Source organism: Salvelinus fontinalis, chromosome 9 (assembly GCF_029448725.1).
Source record: "Salvelinus fontinalis isolate EN_2023a chromosome 9, ASM2944872v1, whole genome shotgun sequence".
Lineage (NCBI taxonomy): Eukaryota > Metazoa > Chordata > Actinopteri > Salmoniformes > Salmonidae > Salvelinus > Salvelinus fontinalis.
The window spans coordinates 3,821,460-3,842,300 of record NC_074673.1 but is presented as its reverse complement, the minus strand read 5'-3'; the positions used below and the strand labels follow the sequence as shown (position 1 = coordinate 3,842,300).

General features: G+C 42.6%; 1 protein-coding gene across 2 annotated transcripts in view; it reads left to right on the top strand.

Annotated features, from left to right (window-relative positions):
- The first annotated feature begins 2,691 nt into the window (after positions 1–2,691).
- The window catches only part of LOC129861914 (caprin-1-like), a 58,397-nt gene continuing 40,247 nt past the window's right edge, over positions 2,692–20,841 (top strand). For both annotated transcript variants that reach the window (XM_055933102.1, XM_055933101.1), the window contains exons 1-10: positions 2,692–2,855; positions 3,839–4,012; positions 8,929–8,991; positions 9,456–9,542; positions 12,564–12,811; positions 13,227–13,309; positions 17,627–17,794; positions 18,222–18,274; positions 18,544–18,621; positions 20,366–20,542. In XM_055933102.1, the coding sequence (XP_055789077.1) occupies positions 3,839–4,012; positions 8,929–8,991; positions 9,456–9,542; positions 12,564–12,811; positions 13,227–13,309; positions 17,627–17,794; positions 18,222–18,274; positions 18,544–18,621; positions 20,366–20,542 (1,131 nt within the window). In that variant the 5' untranslated portion in view covers positions 2,692–2,855. The remainder of the gene's footprint in view (positions 2,856–3,838; positions 4,013–8,928; positions 8,992–9,455; positions 9,543–12,563; positions 12,812–13,226; positions 13,310–17,626; positions 17,795–18,221; positions 18,275–18,543; positions 18,622–20,365; positions 20,543–20,841) is intronic.

Below are 20,841 nucleotides of genomic sequence, written 5' to 3'. Positions count from 1 at the left end.
AAGGGTAGAGAATGCTTGTTGGACACATGTAGACTCTTTTGTTTTCTTCTAATTAAAGCATCCATCAACTGGCAAGACACCGTAGTCATCCATCACAGACTGTCCAAACATACACACACACACGCACACACACACACACACATGCATAAACACACACACAGGCCTATTTCCTGTAACTAGAGAGCGAGTGCTCTGGACACTGTGTTGAAACGGCAAACTCTGGAGCAGCAATAGCCAGGCTACTGCTTCCTGTCTATAATCTGAAGCAAATCCATTGTCTTATTTTTGTTAAGTTTAGTTCACCTCTCTTCGATGAAAATCCATCTGATTCATTCTGCCTTTGGTGAACTTACCGTGGTGAACTTTGAGAAAATAGACTTGAGAGAGGAGAATCGAGTTGATGGTTTGTCAAGCTCCTGCTGATAAGGGCAGAGGTCAGAGCTTTAGGAGGGGACTACCTGGACTTGTCCAATAAGACATTGTATTTTCTCCTTTGTTGCTTATTGAACATTACCCCGGCCTCTTTACAGTAGTTTAGAAAATGGAGGACAGAACAGGAAAACCCTGCTGTCTAACTGGTTGCCATGGAGAGGAAATGAGTCACTCGTTGAAAGGGAGCTTCGCTTCCCTTAGGGAACTTCCCATAATCAGTATTATCACAAAAAGAAACAGCCTTTCAATGGGCCAGTGCAATCAAAGAGCAGCTCGGCCATGTTAACTGCTTCCTGAATAAGCCAAACAAAACCTCATGAAGGCTGATTCCACATTCTTATGGCCTCTGGTTAGTTTGCTCTGTTGGAGAGTTTGACGTTAAATACATGCTCTAACTTGAAGAAACAACATCCGAATGTATTTCAGAGGGACGTTCATTTTCATGGGAATAGAGAACACCCCATAGACAGTGAGATAGTTTTATTTCCATTTTTTTTTCAAAATGGAGGGGAATTGTTTGTGTAGCTAACTGTCATGTTTCCAAATTGTGGAAATGCCAATAATTATGTCTGTTACGGTTGGGTTCTGCTGCCAATGACTGGAACGAATTGCAAAAATCGCTGAAGCTGGAGACTTATATTTCCCTCACTAACTTTAAACATCAGCTATCTGAGCAGCTAACCGTATCACTGCAGCTGTACATAGCCCATCTGTAAATAGCCCACCCAATCTACCTACCTCATCCCCATATTGTTTTTATTTACTTCTCTGCTCTTTTGCACACCAGTATTTCTACTTGCACATCACCATCTGATCATCTATCACTCCAGTGTTAATTTGCTAAATTGTAATTACTTCGCAACTATGGTCTTTTTATTGCCTTACCACCTCACGCCATTTGCACACACTGTATATAGACTTTTTAAAATGTATTTTGTGTTATTGACTGTACGCTTGTTTATTCCATGTGTAACTCTGTGTTGTTGTTTGTGTCACACTGCTTTGCTTTATCTTGGCCAGGTCGCAGTTGTAAATGAGAACTTGTTCTCAACTAGCTTACCTGGTTAAATAAAGGTGAAAGAAAAATACAAATAAAATGTAAAAGCCGAGGCATAATGTTCAATTCATCCACCCCTTTAAATCAACAAACCAATAGAAGAAAAGCCTGATAATCCAAATAGGACTTGTGACCAAATAAGCTTGATATCACATTTAGTAACTGGTGTATGGCCATGATTTTTTATTTATTTTTATTTTATTTAACTAGGCAGTAGTAATTGCAGTAGTAGTATACATAAGGTTCAGGAACGCCACAATACTTTTGAGCTAATATTCTATATTAGGTGCAGGAACTCAAAGAGTAGAACATTTGAGGTGTCGGTCCTCAGTTCCGATGAACCATGGTGCACAATTTAAAAGCAAAAACAGGTCAGGAATCTTGGTCACCAATCTGACAGTCATAGGCCTACGGTATACAGTACAGTTACTTACCACGGCAAGTGTTGGGGAAGCTACTCTGAAAATATAGTTTACCAAGTGAGAATTAGGCAGGTCTAATGCTGAAAAATAAAAGGAAATTCTTGCCTATTTTTATTGCCTATAATTCTCTTATTTTTTTGCAATAAAAGTAGTGTGTAGTTCCAGTAGTTAGCCACTACGTGGCAAAAAAAATAGTAATTGACTTCTGAAACACTACCAACATTTTTATTTAGTTTGTTCAACTACCACCAAGCTACTGCAAAAAGTCAAATAAATGATATGTTGTTCAGGACTCCCAACACTGCCCATGGCACATTACTGCCCCCTGCTGATCTACAGTAAATACATCGATCTCATCACCAAACATCTTAACATTTCAAACTATCGACTCAACAATGTCACAATGTCATGTAGCTAGCAATAGGCTATAATAATCTGAAAAACTTCAACCTAAATCACTGCCTTGATTACAGACACTACAGCAGCATTGCACAGTGCAAGAGCGCACACACCACTTAGCTTGAACAAATCAATACAAGTTATTTTGCAGATTTGGCTATTTTTTGGGGGCGAAGATGTGCAATGCACATTTTTGGGCCGTATTAGAAACTTACAATCTGTTATGTACATTTGAATATTGAATCAACATTGCAATTCAGTCTTTCACAAGCTGTCTCTATATTGTGTTTCATCCCCAGTTGATTTGTTTAGATCAGATCAGTCTGGTTCGTTCAGTCTGGCATATTTTGGACAGCCGAAAAGGGACCTTCTTTATAATGAGTTCCTGAACCAATCAAACCGTCTCAGTTGTCGGTGAGGCCGGCTGGGCGGATCCTCAGTATTGAAAGAGAAAATAAAGTAACACAATAAAAAAAAGGAAATTACCTTGGCTATTGCATTTCTCTCGTGAATAAGTTCCCCCCGTGGATACATAGAGCATTAAGGTAAGCAAATATAAAGCTAGCCAAATTAACCTATGAGACAAGAAGGCATAGCTATTCTAGCTAATGATATGCTAACTTTAGCTAGCTGAGTTATCGCATTGGCCAGTGGCTGCATCACAGCTAAAGTTGGCTAACGGTCCTTGTTACGCGATGATTATAGCTGGCTAATGAGCAACAATTGCTAAATCGTTTAGTTAACTAGCTAACGTTACATCTACATTGGATAATCTAATACATTTTCTTCTTTGATCATAAGTGTGATTTTAGCCTAGATTTAGCTAATATCAGTTAGCTGGGCAATCTGCATGGTTGAACATATGCTAGCAGGTAGCTAATGGTACGGGCCAGATAGACGATAAGGCTCTTGGTACGGGCTTTATGCGATGAAAGGCTATTTAAAGTTAGCTAGCTAGCTTATCATCTCGGTGACGTTGAGCTGAACGTGTTAGCGAGCTAGGTCAACTAATATTCTTGAAACTGGTTAACAAACAAGTTCATGAGTTATTTTTTTTAAATGATCCGGCGGAGCTGGCTGGCTGGCAACACTTGATCTGTTCAATCAAGTGGACTGTGTACGTAACGATCTACTTGTTGGCCTTATATTTATATTCCACCATGACGCCCATTGTGCACCAATCAAATGCTATATTAAAACTGTCATACTTATTCCTCCCTCCTGGGTAAGTGAAATGGCTGAAATTATGTGAACATAGATGGGCTTTCTTATGCCCAACCACAATTGAAAGTTAGCTAAACCGGCAGTTATTTTGTTAGATTGCCTTGCCAGGTCGCAATTGTAAATGAGAACGTGTTCTCAATTTGCCTACCTGGTTAAATAAAGGTGAAATAAAAATAAAAAGATGAGTGGGGTGGTTTCCTGGACACAGATCGAAGTCTAGACCTAGACTAAAAAGCAAACTCTTGAGTGTCTGGGGAAAATTTTAAAATACATCCATTGTTACTCGTTTGCTTTGTCTATTCAGATGCCCTCAGCAATGAATGGTAACAGGACAGTGCAGTCGGCCAGCCCAGATGTGGGATCTGCTCCTGGACAGATCACCCTGGGCGGAGGGCAGTCCTCTGGGGCCCAGACCGAGGCAATGAAGCAAGTCCTGGGCGTCGTCGACAAGAAAGTCCGGAACATGGAGAAGAAAAAGGCAAGTCTACTTTTATTTTTGGGGAATGAAACTTCCACAATTGTAATGAGGGTGAAAAGTGCCTATGCCTTTTGATACCTCCATTTTTAATTGTTTTATTTTGGTTGGTTATGAACAAATTCTTATTTACATTGATAACCCACTGTTCCCTGGCCTCAACTGCTTTGTTGAGTGGCAGAAAGACATTTTCACCTTGTCACCTCGGGGATTCGATCTAGCAACCTTTCGGTTACTGACCCAACGCTCTAACCACTAGGCTACCTCCTGCCATTGAGCAACACACCTAGCTTGGGGTGCAATCATTAGTTCAAAATGTTTTGCAACGGAAATGAGAGTTCAGGCCTTGAATTTTGTGGTCCTAATGCCCCCTAAAAAAAATCTGTGCCCTTGGGCTGAATATAATAATTAGTATTCCCTTTAGAGGTCGACCGATTAATCGGAATGGCCGATTTTAATTAGGGCCGTAACAATCGGTAATAACAATCGGTAATAACAATCGGTAATTTTGGATGGCGATTTTTCTTCTTTTTTGTTTTACACCTTTATTTAACTAGGCAAGTCAGTTAAGAACAAATTCTTATTTTCAATGACGGCCTAAGATCGGTGGGTTAACTGGTTAACTGGGGTTCAGGGGCAGAACGACAGATTTTTACCTTGTCAGCTCAGGGATTCAGTCTTGCAACCATTACGGTTAACTAGTCCAACGCTCTAACCACCTGCCTCACGAGGAGCCCGCCTGTTACGCGAATGCAGTAAGAAGCCAAGGTAAGTTGCTAGCTAGCATTAAACTTATCTTATAAAAAAAACAATCAATCAATCATAATCACTAGTTATAACTACACATGGTTGATGATATTACTAGTTTATCTAGCGTGTCCTGCGTTGCATATAATCGATGCAGTGCGCATTCGGGAAAAAGGACTGATGTTGCTCCAATGTGTACCTAACCATAAACATCAATGCCTTTCTTAAAATCAATACACAGAAGTATATATTTTTAAACCTGCATATTTAGCTAAAGAAATCCAGGTTAGCAGGCAATATTAATCAGGTGAAATTGTAGGCTATTTATGTACATTTACAAAAACGTACATTCACAGAATAGTGAAGTGGGGGGGTTTTTTTGGTTGGGGGGGTTTTCATTGGATATTTTGGTTGGTGCCCTGGCAGAGAGGATGGCTTTGGTGCCCTGGCAGAGATGATGGCTTTGGTGCCCTGGCAGAGATGATGGCTTTGGTGCCCTGGCAGAGAGGATGACTTTGGTGCCCTGGCAGAGAGGATGGCGTTGGTGCCCTGGCAGAGAGGATGGCGTTGGTGCCCTGGCAGAGAGGATGGCTTTGGTGCCCTGGCAGAGAGGATGGCGTTGGTGCCCTGGCAGAGAGGATGGCGTTGGTGCCCTGGCAGAGAGGATGGCTTTGGTGCCCTGGCAGAGAGGATGGCGTTGGTGCCCTGGCAGAGAGGATGGCTTTGGTGCCCTGGCAGAGAGGATGGCGTTGGTGCCCTGGCAGAGAGGATGGCTTTGGTGCCCTGGCAGAGATGATGGCTTTGGTGCCCTGGCAGAGAGGATGACTTTGGTGCCCTGGCAGAGAGGATGACTTTGGTGCCCTGGCAGAGAGGATGGCGTTGGTGCCCTGGCAGAGAGGATGGCGTTGGTGCCCTGGCAGAGAGGATGGCTTTGGTGCCCTGGCAGAGAGGATGGCGTTGGTGCCCTGGCAGAGAGGATGGCGTTGGTGCCCTGGCAGAGAGGATGGCTTTGGTGCCCTGGCAGAGAGGATGGCGTTGGTGCCCTGGCAGAGTGGACACCTCTTGAAGGCCAAATGGTCCTGCTCCTAAAACCATAAAATTCCAGGCCTGCGAGAGTATCTATTGGACAAATTCAGCTAGGTCCCTTCTCGTTTGGTTCCTAGGGATACACCCCTGCTCTTCGGCTGACCCGGCATTGCTTCCAGCGTCTTGTGTGTAGTGTCTGGGGACTTCTTGCATGGTTTTTCTATTGACGCATATGCGGTTCAGTGCCAACATCATTGTGCTGACCATGACAGCAGTTTCACCTCCGACAAAAATCAATCAATGCAAATTGCATTATCCAATTCCTTCCGAATGTGTTTTGGAGGGGAGGAGGAGGGTGCTCTAAAATAGACACAGCTGTCCTAGTACGTCGTCATTGCTGCAGACACAGCGTCTTGCTTTCTGGGTCTCACTGCTTAGTTGCAACATTACGTCGTCTTCTCCAACATTTTACAGTTGCACGATGAAAGTGCAGTCCCTCTCTGCATACTGGCAAGCTGGAGCTGGGGTTTTCACACTTTTATTGCCATGGGACCCCTGCCCAGGCAAACCGACGACCCAGGGACCCCCATCATATGTTAGAAGTAATACTTTTTTTATTTATTAATTGATACGTTAGGCGGTTTTATTTTGACTTCACCACAGATCATTGGAAGAGGAAGTGTAAACTCTAACAGTCTATTAGCTAGAAGGATATCTTGGCGGCGAAGATTTTTTTTTGCAGTTTTAAAGCTAATTTCCTGCATTTTGGCCGTGGCTAATGCTGTGTTTCTCTGCTCAAACATAACAAAATCAATGGGCATGTGCACTGAATAACACTACTTTTTAATCGATTGTCCCTTATTGTCTAGCTTTTATTTGATTTGTTAGATTTCAGACGGCATTATAAAAAATAAAAAAATCTGCGTGCTATCTATCATTTTAAGTTGAGACAAACTGTTTTTCCAAATTACTTTTTATATAAAAAAAAAATGTAATTAGCTCCAATTACTGGAATTTCCTCCATTTGAAGGAGGAGATTCTGCCAATGAAGCCACTTATGTACTCCCCCCAGAGTCAGATGAACAGCTACCATGCTAACAAAACTATCCCAAAATATATCCCCCCCAGAAAAGAATAATGGCGGAGCCCCTGCAGTACCCGTAGAGGGCTGTGGACCCTAGTTTGAGAACCCCTACTGTAGCTAGCTATGTGTTCCCATGTGTAGCAAGCACATTAGGCAGATACAAATAATGCTTCATAATTAATTGTCTGTATGTGTAGAATCATACAAAAGTTTAGCGTCGTATTTAATTTGGCAGATTTTTCAAGCACGTGGAAAACGGCTATGTTAGCTAACAGCCTAATAACATGGCGACTGTTTGCAGGCAAAATTGTCGGTTGGCATTGATGTCTTGAAATGGCGACGTTACATGATAATGATCGTTCTCCGAAATTGCATGAATTACCGGTCTAGTTGAAATCAACTTCTCACTTTTAGCTAGGCTTTGTGTTATCGCAAAGTAGCGCGCCAGGCAAGCTCAAACATGGCTTGATGAGCGTATCTAGAAACGTATTTGGCCACAGCATTAGTTCAAAATACACTTTTGCAAGATGAAAGTCCATTATTTTTAAGTTAGCAAGTGTTCACCATATAAGTGTTTTATTTATTTATTAAAAAAAAGAAACAATTATTCATGTTGGCAGGCACTGACTAGAGCAGTGTTTCCCAACTCCAGTCCTGCAGTGTCCTCAACAGCATACAACACCTGATTCAACTTGTCATGGGCTTGATGATTAGTGGAGTCAGGTGTGCTGGTCCAGGGAGGCCACGACAACAATGTGTACTGTTGGGGGGTTGGGGGTTCTGTTGGGGGGTACTGTTGGATCGCAGTTGGTGAAAACACTGGACTAGAGTTTACACACGTGGTGTTTGCCAAAGCTGTTCTGAAGAAGCTGTCCATCTCATTTAACTTACTAGCTGTAAAGGTATACTTGTATTGTGTTGCTCAGAGGTGTCCAACAAACCTGTCATTGTTGTTAGTGTACCGTTACCATGGGATTAGCAATTGAACCTGGGGATGAGGTTACTATTGGATATCTGTTGCAGGTTTTAGTGTTTTTTGTTGTTGGCCCTAATTATACACTTTCAATAACAAACAAAAAAAAATCTCACTAATCCAGGAATGAGGACCGGGGCATCTGCTTCCCTCTTCAACCAACAACTGAGACATTTCAGCTTTACCTTTATTTAACGAGGCAAGTCAGTTTTAAGAACAAATTCTTATTTTCAATGGCGGCCTAGGAACAGTGGGTTAACTTCCTTGTTCAGGGGCAGAATGACAGATTTTTACCTTGTCAGCTCGGGGATTCGATCTTATAACCTTTTGGTTACTAATTTAACACTCTAACCACTAGGCTACCCGCCGCCCCTCCACTCTAACCACGAGGCTACCTGCCGCCCCTCCACTCTAACCACGAGGCTACCTGCCGCCCCTCCACTCTAACCACTAGGCTACCTGCCGCCCCTCCACTCTAACCACTAGGCTACCTGCCGCCACTCCACTCTAACCGCTAGGCTACCTGCCGCCCCTCCACTCTAACCGCTAGGCTACCTGCCGCCCCTCCACTCTAACCGCTAGGCTACCTGCCGCCCCTCCACTCTAACCGCTAGGCTACCTGCCGCCCCTCCACTCTAACCGCTAGGCTACCTGCCGCCCCTCCACTCTAACCGCTAGGCTACCAGCCGCCCCTCCACTCTAACCGCTAGGCTACCAGCCGCCCCTCCACTCTAACCGCTAGGCTACCTGCCACCCCTCCACTCTAACCGCTAGGCTACCTGCCACCCCTCCACTCTAACCGCTAGGCTACCTGCCGCCCCTCCACTCTAACCGCTAGGCTACCTGCCACCCCTCCACTCTAACCGCTAGGCTACCTGCCACCCCTCCACTCTAACCGCTAGGCTACCTGCCGCCCCTCCACTCTAACCGCTAGGCTACCTGCCACCCCTCCACTCTAACCGCTAGGCTACCAGCCGCCTACTATGTAGATATATTTTCTTTGATTTTTGTATTATACCATCAGATCAAACCCCCTGTTCGGTTCAATTACATCATACTGTAATGGTTGTAATCCTTTCTGTTTTACAGGGCAAGCTGGACGATTATCAATCTAAGAAGAATAAAGGGGAACGTCTCAACCAGGACCAACTGGTGGGTCAATTAACCAATAAGGCCCAAGGGGGAGGGTGTGTATATGGCTCAATATACCACGGCTAAGGGCTGTTCTTGGGCACGACGCAACGCAGTCCTTAGCCCGTGGTATATTGCTATTATAAACTGGTTACCGATGTAATTACAGCATGGCGTTTAAATGTTTTGTCATACACGTGGTATGTGGTCTGATATACCACGGCTGTTAGCCAATCAGCATACAGGGCTCGAACCACCCAGTTTATAACGTTCAACAACGTACCGTAGGAGTCATCTACTGGATTGGTGTCTGCAAGCGTTCCACTGCATTGCTTTCACCAATTAGCCTATGTCTTCAGTTCAGCGCTTTGCTTCAAGGAAGCAGGAAGAAAGGATGCAATGCATTTTAACACTTTGAACAGTATATGTTAGGCTTTCTGTGTTAACCACTTTCCTCTCTCTCTCTCTCTCTTTCGTCTCTGAAGGATGCCCTGACCAAGTATCAGGAAGTGACTAATAACCTGGAGTTTGCCAGGGAGTTACAGAAGAGCTTCCTGTCACTGGGACAAGATGTAAGCAAGATGCTTGACCACTAAACTGCTCCAGGATGCACTGCTCTGGCTGACCCTAGATTCCAGACCCTTGGGGGGGGGGTATTTCTTTGGAGGTTGAAATAGAAAATGGCAATGGATGATAAAGTATTCTTCTAACACTGGGCGTCTGTGGTGCTGGGGGTCTCTGGTGCTGGGGGTCTCTGGTGCTGGGGGTCTCTGGTGTTATCCCCATGTCTGTTTGCATTGCTATGGCTAACACCAAAGGTCCTGTACGCTAGAGGTACCAGGAGACTGGTTTCTATATTTTCATAACATTGTGGTCTGACTCCCTGCCTAGCTGTCTGGCAAACGGTACCAGAGATTTGGTAACACACTCACTAGACTATACCAACACACCGTAACACACTCACTAGACTATATATACACACCGTAACACACTCACTAGACTATATATACACACTCACTAGACTATATATACACACTCACTAGACTATATATACACACTCACTAGACTATATATACACACTCACTAGACTATATATACACACCGTAACACACTCACTAGACTATACATACACACCGTAACACACTCACTAGACTATACATACACACTCACTAGACTATATATACACACCATAACACACTCACTAGACTATATATACACACCATAACACACTCACTAGACTATATATACACACCATAACACACTCACTAGACTATATATACACACCATAACACACTCACTAGACTATATATACACACCGTAACACACTCACTAGACTATATACACACCATAACACACTCACTAGACTATATATACACCGTAACACACTCACTAGACTATATATACACACCATAACACACTCACTAGACTATATACACACCATAACACACTCACTAGACTATATATACACCGTAACACACTCACTAGACTATATATACACACCATAACACACTCACTAGACTATATATACACACCATAACACACTCACTAGACTATATATACACACCGTAACACACTCACTAGACTATATATACACCATAACACACTCACTAGACTATATACACACCATAACACACTCACTAGACTATATACACACCATAACACACTCACTAGACTATATATACACCATAACACACTCACTAGACTATATACACACCATAACACACTCACTAGACTATATACACACCATAACACACTCACTAGACTATATACACACCGTAACACACTCACTAGACTATATATACACACCATAACACACTCACTAGACTATATATACACACCATAACACACTCACTAGACTATATATACACCATAACACACTCACTAGACTATATATACACACCGTAACACACTCACTAGACTATATACACACCGTAACACACTCACTAGACTATATATACACACCATAACACACTCACTAGACTATATATACACCATAACACACTCACTAGACTATATATACACACCGTAACACACTCACTAGACTATATACACACCATAACACACTCACTAGACTATATACACACCATAACACACTCACTAGACTATATACACACCGTAACACACTCACTAGACTATATATACACACCGTAACACACTCACTAGACTATATATACACACCATAACACACTCACTAGACTATATATACACCATAACACACTCACTAGACTATATATACACACCGTAACACACTCACTAGACTATATACACACCGTAACACACTCACTAGACTATACATACACACTCACTAGACTATACATACACCATAACACACTCACTAGACTATATATACACACTCCCTAGACTATATATACACACCATAACACACTCACTAGACTATATATACACACCGTAACACACTCACTAGACTATATATACACACCGTAACACACTCACTAGACTATATATACACACCGTAACACACTCACTAGACTATATATACACACCATAACACACTCACTAGACTATATATACACCATAACACACTCACTAGACTATATATACACACCGTAACACACTCACTAGACTATATACACACCGTAACACACTCACTAGACTATACATACACACTCACTAGACTATACATACACCATAACACACTCACTAGACTATATATACACACTCACTAGACTATATATACACACCATAACACACTCACTAGACTATATATACACACCGTAACACACTCACTAGACTATATATACACCATAACACACTCACTAGACTATATATACACACTCACTAGACTATATATACACACTCACTAGACTATATATACACACTCACTAGACTATATATATACACCATAACACACTCACTAGACTATATATACACACTCACTAGACTATATATACACACTCACTAGACTATATATACACACTCACTAGACTATATATACACACTCACTAGACTATATATACACACTCACTAGACTATATATACACACTCACTAGACTATATATACACACTCACTAGACTATATATACACACTCACTAGACTATATATACACACTCACTAGACTATATATACACACTCACTAGACTATATATACACACTCACTAGACTATATATACACACTCACTAGACTATATATACACACTCACTAGACTATATATATACACCATAACACACTCACTAGACTATATATACACACTCACTAGACTATATATACACACCATAACACACTCACTAGACTATATATACACACCGTAACACACTCACTAGACTATATATACACCATAACACACTCACTAGACTATATATACACACTCACTAGACTATATATACACACTCACTAGACTATATATACACACTCACTAGACTATATATATACACCATAACACACTCACTAGACTATATATACACACCATAACACACTCACTAGAATATACAGTGCATTCAGAAAGTATCCAGACCCCTTGACTAACTTTGTGTTGTTGGGGAAGGGCTCGTAAGCAAGAATTTCACGGTAAAGTCTGTACCTGTCGTATTCGGCCCATGTGACCAACGAATTGTGATTTATTATTCTCTCCAGATCCAGAAGGCGGTGAAGAAGGCAGCGAGACGGGAACAGCTCCAGAGAGAAGAGTCTGAGCAGAAGAGGCTGAAAACTGTCCTGGAGCTCCAGTTTCTCCTGGACAGACTTGGAGAGGACAGTGTGAGGCAGGAGCTGAGACGGGGAGCTACCGGTGTAGACACACCCTCACTCCTCACCGACACGGAGCTCGCTGCCCTGGACGAGCTCTATAAACTAGTGAGACCAGAACCAGACCAAAACACCAGGTTAGACAGTGGGAGAAAAGATATATGTGGAAGTCTTTTATTTGTATTTTTCTATAACATGTCTTGGGTTTCAGGAGAGGGCTGCTCAGCTATCTAATGTATGAAAAATGTATGCACTCACTACTACTGTAAGTCTCTCTGGATAAGAGCGTCTGCTAAATGACGTAAATGTATCTGTCAAATACATACCATGAACAAGATGGTCAACTTGGATGTTTAGACGCTGGGGTTTCGCTCTTTTTTCCGTTGTTGACAACCTCGATTTGAGAGGGAGTTGCAACTCAAGGTTGACCAAGACATTTGTGTCAATGTTGCACTCAATAAAACTGCAGGAGGATTGAACAGTGTGTGTGTGTGGGGGGGGGGGGGATTTATCTTACCTTCCCAAGTTCCAACTTTACCACTCCCATTGCAGGTTTACTGACCAGTACGAGGAGGCTTCTCAACACCTCATGGATCTGTTGGAGGCGAAGGACAAAGCTGTGGCAGGAACTACGTGTAAGTCTAACCAACCACTGCCTGGGTGTGTTCAGTGATGTTGCTGAGAGGATTCTATATTCTAGCTGACAAGCATTTCTATTCTACGGCAATATTAAAAAAAATATATATTTTTTAATGTTCTTTAACTTTAGTTACATCATTAACAGACCCCTCTGCAGTTGTCTCTGTATCGATGGAAGCTACTGAAAAACATTTTATTTTCATAAAATAAAAATCGAAATGCCAGTGACTGTAAAGTAGCATTGCTAGGGGGGGGGGGGGGGGGGGGGGGGGGGGGGGGGGTTGGCCATAGCTTGTTCCCCCAGATCGAATATATCTGGCACCAGGCTAGTTTGGCCAATGACTTTGTCTAATATTTGTCCTCTAGACAGGAAAGACATTAATTATTCAGGAAGACACGCCGTCTTCTTGTAGTTACACAGTAGGTGGCAGGATATTGTGGCGAGTGGATTTATAACTCGGGGGGAAAAGACTGAAACGATTCTGTGAGTGTGTTTGGACTTACTGCCAGCCGCTCAACAGCCAGTGGTAACTATCCACTTGTCTGTCACATAACTATTTGATAACAAGATTTCTCCTTCATATCCTGAGGTGTCTTGTCTTCAGGGAGATATCTTGGAGTTCCTGTCTGTTCTGTGATTTCCATGGCCTTGTACAGTAGTTGATGAGGGTGCATTCTATATGAGTAGTCATGGCCTAGGGGCGTAGGCTATATGAGTTGTCATGGCCTAGGGGCGTAGGCTATATGAGTAATCATGGCCTAGGGGCGTAGGCTATAGGAGTAATCATGGCCTAGGGGCGTAGGCTATAGGAGTAATCATGGCCTAGGGGCGTAGGCTATATGAGTTGTCATGGCCTAGGGGCGTAGGCTGTATGAGTAGTCATGGCCTAGGGGCGTAGGCTGTATGAGTAGTCATGGCCTAGGGGCGTAGGCTATAGGAGTAGTCATGGCCTAGGGGCGTAGGCTATAGGAGTAGTCATGGCCTAGGGGCGTAGGCTATAGGAGTAGTCATGGCCTAGGGGCGTAGCCTATAGGAGTAGTCATGGCCTAGGGGCGTAGCCTATAGGAGTAGTCATGGCCTAGGGGCGTAGGCTATAGGAGTAATCATGGCCTAGGGGCGTAGGCTATAGGAGTAGTCATGGCCTAGGGGCGTAGGCTGTATGAGTAGTCATGGCCTAGGGGCGTAGGCTATATGAGTAATCATGGCCTAGGGGCGTAGGCTATAGGAGTAGTCATGGCCTAGGGGCGTAGGCTATAGGAGTAGTCATGGCCTAGGGGCGTAGCCTATAGGAGTAGTCATGGCCTAGGGGCGTAGGCTATATGAGTAATCATGGCCTAGGGGCGTAGGCTATAGGAGTAATCATGGCCTAGGGGCGTAGGCTATAGGAGTAATCATGGCCTAGGGGCGTAGGCTATATGAGTTGTCATGGCCTAGGGGCGTAGGCTGTATGAGTAGTCATGGCCTAGGGGCGTAGGCTATATGAGTAATCATGGCCTAGGGGCGTAGGCTATAGGAGTAGTCATGGCCTAGGGGCGTAGGCTATAGGAGTAGTCATGGCCTAGGGGCGTAGGCTATAGGAGTAGTCATGGCCTAGGGGCGTAGCCTATAGGAGTAGTCATGGCCTAGGGGCGTAGCCTATAGGAGTAGTCATGGCCTAGGGGCGTAGCCTATAGGAGTAGTCATGGCCTAGGGGCGTAGGCTATAGGAGTAATCATGGCCTAGGGGCGTAGGCTATAGGAGTAGTCATGGCCTAGGGGCGTAGGCTGTATGAGTAGTCATGGCCTAGGGGCGTAGGCTATATGAGTAATCATGGCCTAGGGGCGTAGGCTATAGGAGTAGTCATGGCCTAGGGGCGTAGGCTATAGGAGTAGTCATGGCCTAGGGGCGTAGCCTATAGGAGTAGTCATGGCCTAGGGGCGTAGCCTATAGGAGTAGTCATGGCCTAGGGGCGTAGCCTATAGGAGTAGTCATGGCCTAGGGGCGTAGCCTATAGGAGTAATCATGGCCTAGGGGCGTAGGCTATAGGAGTAGTCATGGCCTAGGGGCGTAGGCTATAGGAGTAGTCATGGCCTAGGGGCGTAGGCTATAGGAGTAATCATGGCCTAGGGGCGTAGGCTATAGGAGTAATCATGGCCTAGGGGTGTAGCCTATAGGAGTAGTCATTGCCTAGGGGAGTAGGCTATATGAGTGGTGGTTTGAGATTGCTGAGGTCTTGGGGGGGGGGGGGGAGACTGATTCTGGAACTAACATATCCTGATTTTAGATAAGTATTCAACTCCCTGAGTCGATGCATGTTAGAATCAGGTTTGTAGGTTACAGCTGTGAGTCTTTCTGGATAAGTCTCTAAGAGCTTTTCTCACCTCTAGAGGTCGACCGATATGTAAATCGGAATGGCTGATTTTTTTCTAATTAGGGCCAATTTCAAGTTTTCATAACAATCGGTAATCAGCATTTTCGGACACTGACTAGATTGCACTCCACGAGGAGACTGCGTGGCAAGTTGACCACCTGTTACGTGAGTGCAGACAGCAAGGTGCCATGGTAAGTTGTTAGCTAGTGTTAAATGTATGTTATTAAAAAAAAAATCAATCTTAACATAATCATTAGTTAACTACACATAGTTGACGATATTACTAGTTTAACTAGCTTGTCCTGCGTTGCATATAATCAATGCGGTGCCTGGAATTGTGTTGTCACTTCTCTTGCGTTCAGTGTAAGCAGAGTCAGGGTATATGCAACGAGCCAGGGGACCCAAACTGTGTGAAGACCATTTCTTCCTAACAAAGACCGTAATTAATTTGCCAGAATTTTACATAATTATGACATAACATTGAAGGTTGTGCAATGTAACAGCAATTATTTAGACTTAGGGTTGCCAGCCATTCGATAAAATACGAAACAGTCCCGTATTTCACTGAAAGAATAAACATTTTGTTTTCAAAATGATCGTTTCCAGATTTGACCATATTAATGACCCAAGGCTCGTATTTCTGTGTGTTTGTTATATTATAATTAAGTCTGATTTGATAGAGCAGTCTGACTGAGTGGCGGTAGGCAGCAGCAGGCTCGTAAGCATTCATTCAAACAGCAGCTCTTAGCAATGCTTCAAGCACAGCGCTGTTTATGACTTCAAGCCTATCAACTCCCGAGATTAGACTGGCAATACTAAAGTGCCTATAAAAAACATCCAATAGTCAAAGGTCTATGACATACAAATGGTATAGAGAGAGATAGTCCTTTAAATAACTATAACCTAAAACTTCTTACCTGGGAATATTGAAGACTCATGTTAAAAGGAACCACCAGCTTTCATATGTTCTCATGTTCTGAGCAAGGAACTTAAAACGCTAGCTTTTTTACATGGCACATATTGCACTTTTACTTTCTTCTCAACACTGTTTTTGCATTATTTAAACCAAATTGAACATGTTTCATTATTTATTTAAATATATTTTATTGATGTATTATATTGAGTTAAAATAAGTGTTCATTCAGTATTGTTGTTATTGTCATTATTACAAATATATATATATATATATATATATATAAAAAATCTGCCGATCTTTTTTTTTTTTACATCGGTATCAGTTTTTTTTGGTTCTCCAATAATCGGCACCAGCTTTTTTTTTCGGTATCGGCGTTGAAAAATCCTAATTGGTCGACCTGTACTGTACAATATTTGCTCATTTATTTTTTTGAGATTCTTCAAGCTGGTTCAAGTTGGTTGTCGATCATTGCTAGACAGCCATTTTTCATGTCTTGACACAGATTTTCAAGTCAACTATAATTAGGCCACTTGGAAACATTCAATGTCTTCTTGGTAAACAACTCAAGTGTAGATTAGGCCTTGTGTTTTAGGGTTATTGTCCTGCTGAAAGGGGAATTCATCCTAGAGGGTTCCCTCTGTCTTCTTGGTAAGCAACTCGAGTGTAGATTAGGCCTTGTGTTTTAGGGTTATTGTCCTGCTGAAAGGTGATGTCTGTCTGCAAAACGGATTGGACTTGTGATTAGCTCGATTCTGTTTCTTGTTAGCTTCACTGGTTAGATTTGTCCACCATCATATTGTATATGTCAACAGTGTAGTGTGTTTTTAAAATGGAGTTTCTATTGTTACTGATGGCTCCATCACAGTTTGTGTTGGCATGATGGTTTAAAAAGGGTATCAGATGGTCCCTTTTGGCATCAGCAGTCACTGCCTAGCCTAGTTGAAAACATTCTTCTCAAATGTAGATGTCCACCATATTGTTTTGTACATTGACATGTTTGGTTAATGGTGTTTCTGATGGTTTTCTCAATTCCTCTCCCTACCCAGACAAAGCTCTGAAGGACAGCCTGGACCGAGTGCTGCTAAGCGGGTGCTTTGACCAAGCCCAGTCTCACCAGAATGGAGTGTGTGAGGAGACCGAGGAGAAGGCGGTCGCTCTAGTGGAGACGGCCGTCGCTCTAGTGGAGGAGACCGAGGAGCAGGCCGTCGACCCAGGTCAAAATCTTTGACGTTGGCGTTTAGAAATGTGCACAGAGTTATAAATTGACCAAAGTTATACATTATGTTAGCTAAACAAGTCTCTTTCCTTGGCCATCCTTACAATGTGTGCACTTATTCCCCACATTTTTATTTTTAAATGACGAAGCAATACCAATGTTAGCGAAAGTACACTTTAGTTGGTTAATTTGTAATCAAGTTGTAAGCAATACAAAATGTAGTTAGCATAAGTACACTGTTTAAAGTTAATTTGTTAAGCAAGTTGTAAGCAATACAAAATGTAGCTGTTAGCTTCATTTTTAAGTTTGTTGTTTTGTTTATTTTTATTTTACCACCACTACAAATTTCCCAATTGGGACAATAAAGATGTTGATTGATTGAACGTCTTTCGTCCTGCGTTCTGAAAGTTATTTTCTCTTTCCAGAGGGCGAAATAGTTGAAGAGTACATAGAGCCCATTGAGGTGGAAGCTACAGAGGTGAGAGGCTTTCCTACCCTGGGTCGTGTTGATTAGAGCTTCGTTTTGGCCAAACTTAAAACGATTTAAATAATGGACAAGCATTTTGTGACGGAAAACTAAAAATGAGTGCTTCTTATTGGACAAATTTAATTCAGATAGTACCTCTCAAGTTCACTGATTTCGGGACGTTTTTCTTCCGTTTAGTGCCTACTGAACACGACCCTTCTATTTCAGTTCTTATGACTCGGGTGGTTTGTGACGGCGGCCATCTTGTTTCTGTCTTTCAGTTCGTTAACAGACAATTCATTCTAGACACCACATACAGCGACAAGGAGCAAGGAGATGAGTGGACCACTGAAACAGAGGTATTTATGCAGCTCGCCTGTTCCTGACTACCACATCGTTCGTCCTCCATTTTGTATCGACTCTAATATGGCCTCTTCACTGACAGTCCACTGGTTCTCTCCCTACCATCACACAACACTGATGGGTATCTTTTTTTGTTGATATAGAAACGGTCATAATTAATAAAAATGTATCTCAGTTCATTAACAGACAGCATCTGTTAAAGATCCATTGCACATGCCTCACACAAACCAGGTAGGTTGTAGACAGGTTCGGGGAGTAAGGGGTTACATGTATCTGATTACCAAAAAAACAACATCCGTTACATTACCAGCTAACATATTGTAATCAGAGTAGAAACTTAAAAAAAAAAATAGATTACGTCTAGGATTACTTTTTAAATTCATAAAGGATGTTTGCGAAATTTGACACCTTTCTGTTTTCACAATGACATTCAAATCCGCATTGGGAAAAAAGGTGCAAGTTTGTTTGTTCCACCTGAGCGATTCTGACAAGCTAGCGGAAACTGACACCAAATACATTTTGTATGGATCGCGGGAAAATGGCAGGAATGTGCTTTTGTAAACTACAGTCCAAGCTATGTCTCGCAGCAACTTGAATATACCGCTTGGATGTTAGGATGACCGCAGCAGGGATGCAAATTAGTCACGTTTCGGCGAAATTCGCCGTTTTGAATCCAAAATAGGTGACCTACGTGATTCGTGTAGATCCGATGAGAAAAGTTTTTTGGGGGGGGGGGGGGTGGATCACTACTGGCTGTAAGCGAACGAGTGATGCGCGTTTGGCGCAATAGTGGCAGCTGTATCCAACGCTCAGTCAGTCGTTTACATAACAGAATGCGGCGCAGCGCGTCTCCTGAATGAAAACGAAACGTTAGGTGAGAAGCCTGACCACGGAGGTGATGAAGCGTACTTCATGAGCTGTGACTGGGGAAAACTACTGGCACTTGGAAAGTTTGAGATGAGGGAGGAAGTGTGGTGGAACAACAATTCATTTTTCACACACACATAGCACTTTTCGGTATTGCATATAGCATGCCATTCCACGAGAGCAGCATTTATTTCTCAACTCGAAGCAGTGAGCCCAATCAGTCCTCTATGGCAACCAAATCATAATCGACAGATTAGGCTAATGATTTCTTAGTTTGTGGGTTATGCTCAGGTCGAACAATGTTTTCCCTAATCTATTTACAAGTCCAATTTTTTGAAGACCCAAGGAGTATTAAATTAAATGACTGAATCTGACAGACTTAATTTTTAAAAATATAAAGATATAGCCTAATGGTATTACATGTTGGAGAAATAAATTAGTTAGAAGAAGTCTACATGACCAACACAAAGTGAAATGAAACATTGATTTATGGTCAGCTATGTAAACATTAATTTATCCTGCAAAAAAACTGGTAATATTGTTTGTCTTCTAATGCTTTTTTTAAGGGGAAAGTCATCTAAAAGTAAACTATTCAGATTACTTTAGTTTGTGTAATCCAAAAGTTGTTTGTAACTGATTACAACTAATGGATTACATTTCGAAAGTAACCAACTCTGGTTGTAGAGCGCCAGTTTAGGATTGCAACATTCTATAATAAAAAAAAAAATCCCATAATGCCTTTTTTTTAATTTTTTTTAAGAGATTTGTTTATAGATCGGGAAAGTATCCGGAGATTTTCAACCCCAGGTCCTCCCGGGTTTCCATGACAACTACTGACCATACTTTTTGCCTTTTTTTCTTCTTTTTTTTCAGGCGGCGAGTACCATCCTGCAACAGCCTGTACAGTCGGCCCCTCCCCCTATCACCACAGAGGCCCAACCCCTGAACGGGGCCACGCCCCCAGACACACCCCCTGCAGACCCGGTGGTCAGGAAGCAGGAGGTCCAGAACCTCTTGTCACAGATGCAGGGGCCTTACAACTTCATGCAGGTGAGGATTTAAACAACAACTCTCTTTAAGACTGTTTTTCCACAGCGCTAAAGCCTAGGCATTATCTCTGACTGGTCACAGATGCAGGGGCCTTACATGCAGGCCTTGTGCAGGTAAGAAGCTGAGCTTCCTTGAAGACTTCTCAGATTGAGAACTTTCATGTCCTCGAGGCAATTTATTTTGCAGCAAAGGGCATACAGACTATCGCATATTAAACTGTAAAACACAACAGAAAAACCGATGTTTACTAACGAGACTGCAGGATAGTGCAAAGATCTTTTAAAATTAGGGCCATGACA